The 8,223-nt window shown below is 29.6% G+C and overlaps 1 protein-coding gene across 5 annotated transcripts; it reads left to right on the top strand.

Annotated features, from left to right (window-relative positions):
- Positions 1–5,725: 5,725 nt before the first annotated feature.
- Positions 5,726–7,259, top strand: LOC117907671 (V-type proton ATPase subunit G1-like). 5 transcript variants are annotated; one of them, XR_004650030.1, is made up of 6 exons: positions 5,758–5,790; positions 5,918–5,980; positions 6,365–6,466; positions 6,553–6,653; positions 6,727–6,931; positions 7,085–7,259. XR_004650030.1 is itself a non-coding variant. In XM_034821292.1 (6 exons), the coding sequence occupies exons 3-5, from the start codon at positions 6,379–6,381 to the stop codon at positions 6,868–6,870; spliced, it is 333 nt and encodes a 110-aa protein (XP_034677183.1). In that variant the 5' UTR covers positions 5,758–5,790; positions 5,918–5,980; positions 6,365–6,378; the 3' UTR covers positions 6,871–6,879; positions 7,085–7,259. The 5 variants fall into 5 exon arrangements, 4 of the variants coding, with proteins under 4 accessions (XP_034677184.1, XP_034677183.1, XP_034677182.1 ...); XM_034821292.1 differs by having other exon boundaries at positions 6,727–6,879; XM_034821291.1 differs by lacking the exon at positions 7,085–7,259 and having other exon boundaries at positions 6,727–7,056.
- Positions 7,260–8,223: the final 964 nt, after the last annotated feature.

The raw sequence follows: 8,223 nt of genomic DNA, 5'->3' as shown, positions 1-8,223 counted from the left end.
CCCATGGCCAATGAAAGAGCCCAATTCAAGCCATATTGCAACTTTTTTCACATGACCACACGAAATTTAAAAGCACTCACCTTGCTCAGAATAACAACATCAAGATCGATTTGCTCTATTGTTAATTCTTCAGCTTCTAAAACAGCTTCTGGAATAACTTGGCAAAAAATTTGACATAATCTATGACTTCACACACAATTTTATCATTCACTTATTACATGCCCAAATTAACAACATTATTTGCAACATGCATGAAAAAGGAGAAAGATGGAAAGGAACAAAGCCCAAAAAGAAACAGTACTATAAAACTTTCAATGTCCTTAAGAAGTGAAATTATATATTTTATTCAATATCCCACACATAGAAAAAAATAAAACTGAAAATGCATTACTAAAATCAATTAATCATGGCATAACCAATTTTCTAACAGCCCAATATATATTTATGATTCTGCATTTTTAGAGAGAGAAAAGGCATGGAGTTAGAAAGAGAGAAAAGTGGGTACATTGTCATTTAAAGAAGAGCAACAACAAAAGATTCAAATTCGGATTAAGAGTATGTTACCTAAAAAAATAATTAAATTAAATACAATGAGCTGACACCCTTGTTTTTTTCCCGCTGCTTCTTCATTAATTCTCTTCCATCATCCTCATTGACTATTGTGTGTCATTTTGTTGCCCTACTTTTTTTTTCTCAATATTTTAGAATTTAAAATAACTAATAATCTACCTATAAAGAAAGAAAAATAAAATCATTTTTATTTAACAATATAACACCCTTTAAATCATTTTTATTTCTCAATATTTCTAAAGTTTGTTTCTTGTTCTAAAAGATTATTATGAAATTTATATTAATCCAAAGCTAAGAAAAGGAGGATAACAATAATATAATGTTTTACTGTGAGTGTGTAGCAAAAAGTAATTTATTAGGAATCAAAAAGTAATGTATGGAAACAAAATCTGACTACAAGATGATTGAAAAATTTTAGGGCAAGAATTTATTAGGGATAGTTCAAGTCCCATCTCTTACAAATTAGAACATTGAATCAAAATATCTAGGAGGAAATAAATACAATCAAAATTATCATGACACATGAGACAACACTAACAAAAAACAGAGAGGTTTTGTATTCAGAGCAGTGCGACACATTAGACCACAAAATAAGCAAGCTTTGAAAGTACTTCTCCATGAAGTTCGTGCTTATGTGGCCTCCAACAGCTCTCCTCTTCCAAGCCATTGGTTAACCGCCAAATTTTGCCAAATTCAAAAGCTAAGATGTGAAAGAAATTGCTAACATTCTAAGCATTCGCCCCAACCTTTAGGAATTCAACAATTGGACTTAAAGTTAAAATTATTCTCTACAGTGTGCTAGCCCACATTTAATCCACAACAAAATCACAAGAAATGTCTACAATAAATTTGTAAGTATAATTGTTTCTGATTTATTGACTTAAATATACTTACCATTTAAAAATGTAAAAGCAACAAGGTTTTAGTGATTTTAGAAAAAGTGAATGTGTTATAAGAAATAACAATCCAAAATTTAATATATAGTAATTAAATTTTACTACTACTAATAATAAAAATCATAATAATTTTCATATTAGAAGGAAGAAGGGAGAATTATGTTTTAGGGGTAGATGGGCCCCCAAATTAACAAAAGGTCCATATAACTCTTCAAATTGAGTTGAAGGATATGAAATAGTAACGGACAAATATACCCTTTAAGAACACATATAAAATATTTTATAAAATTAAGTTAAATAATTTTTTCTCAATAATTTTTTTTTCAAAAATACTAAATTAAATAAAAGTGGTTTTCAAAAATATTAAATTAAATTTTTTTTTCAAAAATATTAAATTAAATAACTTTTTTTCAAAAATATTAAATTAAATAAAACTATTTTAAAAAATATTAAATTAAATAAAAGTATTTTTAAAAAATATTAAATTACATAAAAGTATTTTTTAAAAATATTAAATTAAATAAAAAATATTTTTAAAAAATATTAAATTAAATAAAAGTATTTTTCAAAAATATTAATTTTTTCTCAAAATCAACAAAGGGCATTTTTGGAAATACTGAAGGATAATATCCTTCAACTCAATTTCCATACTTTCATTGAGTCTTGGGCTCAATTTGAAGAGTTACACGGACCTTTTGTTAATTTGGAGGCTCATCTACCCCTAAAACATAATTCTCCCTTAGAAGAATTGGAGATAGTTAATAAAAGAAAGAAGAAAAGATATAGATTAAGTTGGATATATAATTAATAAGAATAATCTATATAGTTAACACCTTTAAAGCAATTTATTTGTGCATGTTCATTAATTGAAATTAATATACTTATAAAAAAAGTCAAATTTAATTCATTTGTTGTCTTAAATTAAGTTAGATTAATGAGCATTTCTTATGCTGTAATTTATCTTTGCTATTATTTTGTTATATTTGCTCCATTATTTTATGAATAAAGCATATATAGCATTTTCATAGCTAAGGTTATTAATGTATAAAAAGAGAAAAAAGGAAAAACTTACATAGCAACACGTTTTCTTTTTCAATTTCTCATTAAAAATCTAACTGTGCACAGTACCCAAGTTTCATATGTATTCCCCCATCCAAGTTTCAAATGATAAAAGAAAAAAGAAAAGAAAATATTAAATTATAAATTATGCATATAGATAAATACATTTGAAAACAATAAACTTAATTGAAACATATGAATGTTATGTAGTTAATCTAGGAAACTATAGGATAAAACAAAAAAAAAAAAATTCAGTCCACCACGTAAGGCTGCTCGACATTCAAGTGTCGTTGGAATTGTGCTTCAACTAGAATTTTCAGTTACCTTATATTGTCTATACCACAAATCAATCCAAGTCCAAAATCACCAATGCTAATGCACAGATTTCTTGATTTTCCATGCCTTTCGTGCATGTGAGGAAGTATTATTGGTCATGTTTTTCATAAAAATAAAAAATAAAAAATAAAAATTCACTTGTTACTGTACGTTTGTCTATGCATGTGTTTCAAAACCTCATCTTTCTTCATTTCTTTTCACTTGGATTTAACCTTCTCCCACATTATTTAGAGAGGGGAAGTTCCCTAAAATAGTCCTATTGCATGCAAAAATAGACCAAAAATGCATCATTGAGGAGAAATAACCTTATTTGAAGTTAAGTTCATGATTGCTAGTGAATTACTAGAGAATTAGACTTAAAAGGTCTCACCTAGAAAGCCTAGTTGAGATTTTCTGTCATTGACATTTTGGCCATAGATAACCAACACATCTCCAAAAGATACTCTTTCTAGTGATTATACACAGTTGGCAATAGAAGTGAATAACAAAATGCCCAACATGTACCGACTAGACTACTTGGCATTAGCATCGGAAATAAACATGGAATATAAACCAGAAAATAAGAAATAAAAATAAATTAAAAATAATGATATAGCACATATAGATACATATATCGGGGTTAGATGCGACCAATCTTCAAACAGTGGAGGAGTAGAAAGAAGAAAAAAAAATTGGGACCTGACAGCAATCAGGAATGTTGTCGATTTGCAGAGACAAGTGTTTAATCTGATGGTCAAGAAAATGGTTGCTCTTAAGAATAGGTTTCTGCTTGCCCCCCAGAAATTATTAAAAGTCATAGCAAGATAAATGTCATCTACTACTCAACAAAACACTAAAGTTGAATTTTTTTTTTTTCAAAATAATAATAATAATAATAGTAATGGAGCCTCAAATACAACCAAAATAGGGGATTGGGGTTGAATTGGGAAGATTGCAATTCCAAATTATATCTTCCTGATTTTACTTGAATTTCTTAACAATAAATGAAAACATTAACACAAAACCACAAAAGAATAAAGAAATGAAAAGGATAAAGTAAAAGAACCAAGCAATAGAGACTTTGATTTCACGAGTGTGAAATTGCGAAGGCTGTGACACCATCAGAAAAAAAAAAAAATTATAGAAGCTCTACCTTTAGAAAAGGGATTTACTTGTGTTGATTATTTGAAGGAGTTCCCAATATCTTGGTGGCGGCAAATCAGTTAGGGCATCTCACTACTGGAGATCATCTATGAAAAAGGGTTAGGGCCTCTTCGTTCTAGATTTCTCCAGTGATGAAGGTTGTCTGTGGTAGTTGTTTTCTAGTGAAAAATCATCACAATACCCTGTAAACATAGAGATTCAACTTGCCAATAATATTTATTGAGGTTATCGACTTGATAGTAGAAGGAGCGTTCTAACTGGTTGTTGTTGTCCCCGATGAGGCTACAGATGGGTGTCTACTGGTTGCCATTGAGTTCGTCGGTCATCTTTGCTGTGGCTGTTGTTGGTAGATTGCAAGGCTAGAGTTCTTATTTATGATATCAATGGTTTGCGAGATGGGAGAGATTGGGAAAATAGAAGTGTATATATAGGCATAGAGATAATGACATTTATTACAAGTGTTAAGGTTGGCAAATTTTACTCTAGTAGACAATGACACTCCAAAAAAGCATCATCTTATTTAAAGCGCCAATATTTAGGTAAATTTCGTAAGCGTTAATATATTTATTCAAGAAGCATCCTTGTTAGCCAAATTTCTATAAGTGTCATGATTAATGCAATTCCTTGACATTTTTTACAAGTGTCAAGAAAATGAACGTCATTAAATACATTTTTTGTAGTAGTGATATGGAATGTGAAGCGAGCACAATCTCTAGTAAAGAGTCCATGGATTTTCCTCATGTAACAAGTAAAATTTCTCTTCAAAAGTTATGAAGTTAAATTAAAAGTTCATATATTTGGAGAATGTTATAAGTACAATCTCCATTTTATTACTTAATTTTTTTTTTTTATGAGAGCTTGAAGAAGTTTAATCTCAAATAAAGATTTTTGATGATATGATTTTATAGGCACTTAGCTTGGACATTTGTTTTGAATCTTGGATTGATTCGAGCCTTCACATAACTTAAGTTTTGGTTTGAATTGAGCTTTGATTTGACCTAAGTTTGATTGCAACTTGGGCCTTAATGTGACTTAAACCTTGATTTATACAACATTGATTGAGAGGATTTTTTTTTTTTTTTTTTTTTTTTTTTTTGGGGTAGATTTGAAGATGAAGCTTGAAAAGGTTAGAAAATTTTGAAAATTTTTATATTTCAAATAAACTTTGAAGAAATTGAAGATAATCTAAAGAAACTTTCCAGATTGAAAGATGATTTGAAGTCATTTTTAAAGATACGAAGATGTTTTGAATCTACTTTCAAGAGTTTCTCTTCAATTCTAACTTAGGTCTTATGATTTGTCTTCTAAACCATGCTATAAATTAATAAGGATGCAAAAAGATGTAAAGGATTAGATATAATATGATTTAGGTGTCCTCTTCTTTAAAGGTGATCATAATCATAATAATAGTCCAAACATTTTGTTATAACTACTGTGGTCCCACTTGCTTATATTATATGTAGTGATGGGACGTAACAATTAATATGTTTAATACTTATTAATTTACATCCTATCTCTAGTGCCACCTAAAAAATAAATAAATAAATCGTAGTAAAAAGAATATAGGAGGTGGCTAGTCCCAAAAAAAATGAAGTAAAATAAATAATTAAATGTAACAATCTTTTAATTCAATTAGTACTACCCACCAAGGAAGCCGGTGAACAGGTGGCAAATGATCCATTTTTATCTCAATACTACCAGAGCCAAATAATATCCTCCTCTACCTCAGTATTTTTGCCTTGAAAAACTAACTGCAACCTTCTCCCTTTGAAGAAATTAAACACAGGTATGGGGTGCATTTCCTTGGTTTTTTTTTTTTTTTTTCAATTCAATTTCCTCCCTTTAAAATTTTTTATTATTCACAATCCAATTTGAAGAATTGGGTCTTTTATTTGGCATATGGAATTTGGAAGACCCACTTAAATACATCGATTTGAGTCGCAACATTTTGTTTTTTCATCTCTCAGATCCACCAGGTCGGGGAACGCATTTGAGATAAGTATTTTAGAATCATTTGGAAAGCATTGGAATAGAATGATCCATTTACATCAAATTGCAGGGTCATTCTGCAATTGAGACATTGAATGATCTTCTTCGGCAGAATTTTATGAAATGATGCTACTTCTGTTTTCTTTTTCTTTCTGATTAAAATTTCTCAAAAATGTATCCTGAATTATACAGAAGCAATTCAGTGATATATTTCTTTTCCAAATCCATACAATTATCTTATAGATTAATCACTGAATTTTTATTTTTATTTTTTCTCTATATATGGGATTGAAAAGTGCTTATTCTTCACTGAATTGTATTTTATATTTCTCTACATGTGTGATTGGAAAGTGCTTATTCTTGTATTTTAGGTAGCATATTTTCCATGGATTCCATGAAAGGACAAGGAGGCATCCAGATGCTACTGACTGCAGAGCAGGAGGCCCGACAGATTATTTCCAGTGCTAAAAACTGTAAAACCCCAATCCTTACATATCTCTTTCCAAAGTTACAGTACTCGTAATCCGAAATGATGCTATGATTGAACAATGTGTTTCAGTAAAGTTGACGAGGTTGAAACAAGCTAAAGAAGAAGCTGAGAGGGAAGTGAAACTCTACCACTCCAATATGGAAGCTGCCCACCAGAAGAAAATTTCTGAGGTATCAGCACAAATATTGTCATTGCCAAAGGTTTTAGAATGACAAGGTCTCACTTCACTTTTGATTTATATAGACGAGTGGGAGCAGTGGGTCAAATGTAAAACGGCTTGATGAAGAAACTGCATTGAGGATTCAAAGCTTGAAAGAGTCTGCTTCTAGGGTTTCATCAGATGTTGTTGCCATGCTCATCAAGCATGTCACAGCGGTGGAAGCTTGATATGTGGTGGTCAGTACAACTACTTCATCAGTTACATCGATTAAAGCTCGATCTACTTTAGGTCTAGGGCTTCTACTTTTATGGTCTTTTCTAAAATTGTAGAAACCCCGAGCTCCATTTGGATCAGGGAAGTAGCCGATAAATGTTATTAACTTCACGATCCTGATTTAAATACCCACTTTTCTCTATGTTTTTCTTTCTTATTTATTTTTAGGTTCTCAGTTGCAGAGTATGAGGCATATGAAAAATGAAAATTGCAATAAAGGAAGAATGGGAGATGAGAGTTATGGAATAGGCTGCCAGCCTTCTCCAGACAGATTTTTTAAATTAATTCATGTAGTCGCCTTGATGAGTTGATTACTTAATATAAATTCCATGGAGAGCGAAGTAGTGGATGAGTTGTTGCAATTTGAATGATTCAACTGTCATATGATTTCTTTGAGGGATCGATAAAAAAATCTCATAAGACTGGACGTTACAAATTTTGAAAATTTATGTGGACAGATTAAATAGAGGCTAAAAGAACTTGATTTTCTTTATTTAATTTGTTATATTTTCTCTCTAGATAAATACAGATCATATCAAGTGATTCTTTGGTTAATTTCTTTGATACCCTTGAGAACATAAGGTGTACCTTTTTTTTTTTTTTTTTTTCACAAAAGTAATGACATGAATTGATTCCCCTACATTTCTTTAGGGAAGCTTTTTACTCACTATATATGTTTGAAGAAGTAAATCAGACATATAATGCCTCATAAATAATGTTGCTTATCTTCTTGGTAATACAGCTGCTGCTGCTGCGGTATCTAAGAATTGAATAGATAATGTTGTTTATCCTATTCTAGCTTCACTTAATCCTTAGAATGGAGGAATGAGACCAAACTGATTAATGTTGGAAGAATATAAGGCCTGTTTATTACTTGTTCAATTATATATATTTATTTTAAATAAAATAAATCAATATTTATGCTTTTATAAGATATTAATATCCATATTTTTATAATTAATATTCATAAAAAAAATATACTAATTCTAAGTAATAAATTTATTTGTTAAACATTCATATTTTTCAAAGTATTATAGAGACATAAATTAACTACAAAGATATTTACTATAAAAGATGAGTTGTGAATGTAGGATCATAGTCATAAAATATACGTTCGCTAAACATGAATAAATAAGGCAAAAGAAATTTGAGATTAAAAATAAGTTAACAATTTTAACATAATATTTAAAGTTAATTTTTATTTAAAATTGTGATATTAAATTATTTTACCAAACATGCTTAAACTACTTAATAACTTAAGTCATTAAATTATATTAAACTGCATAACACCTTCTTAATCTCTAATT

This window comes from Vitis riparia, chromosome 18 (assembly GCF_004353265.1).
Source record: "Vitis riparia cultivar Riparia Gloire de Montpellier isolate 1030 chromosome 18, EGFV_Vit.rip_1.0, whole genome shotgun sequence".
Classification (NCBI taxonomy): domain Eukaryota; kingdom Viridiplantae; phylum Streptophyta; class Magnoliopsida; order Vitales; family Vitaceae; genus Vitis; species Vitis riparia.
The sequence above is the reverse complement of the archived record's forward strand: the minus strand, read 5'-3'. Positions and strand labels throughout refer to the sequence as shown.

What these genes read in the sequence shown, in the direction of transcription:
- LOC117907671 (XM_034821292.1), top strand. Translation starts at nt 6,379, where the DNA reads ATGGATTCCATGAAAGGACAAGGAGGCATCCAGATGCTACTGACTGCA. An exon ending in TATTTCCAGTGCTAAAAACT is followed by an intron (nt 6,467 to 6,552) that starts GTAAAACCCCAA and finishes AATGTGTTTCAG; the next exon opens with TAAAGTTGACGAGGTTGAAA. An exon ending in ACCAGAAGAAAATTTCTGAG is followed by an intron (nt 6,654 to 6,726) that starts GTATCAGCACAA and finishes TGATTTATATAG; the next exon opens with ACGAGTGGGAGCAGTGGGTC.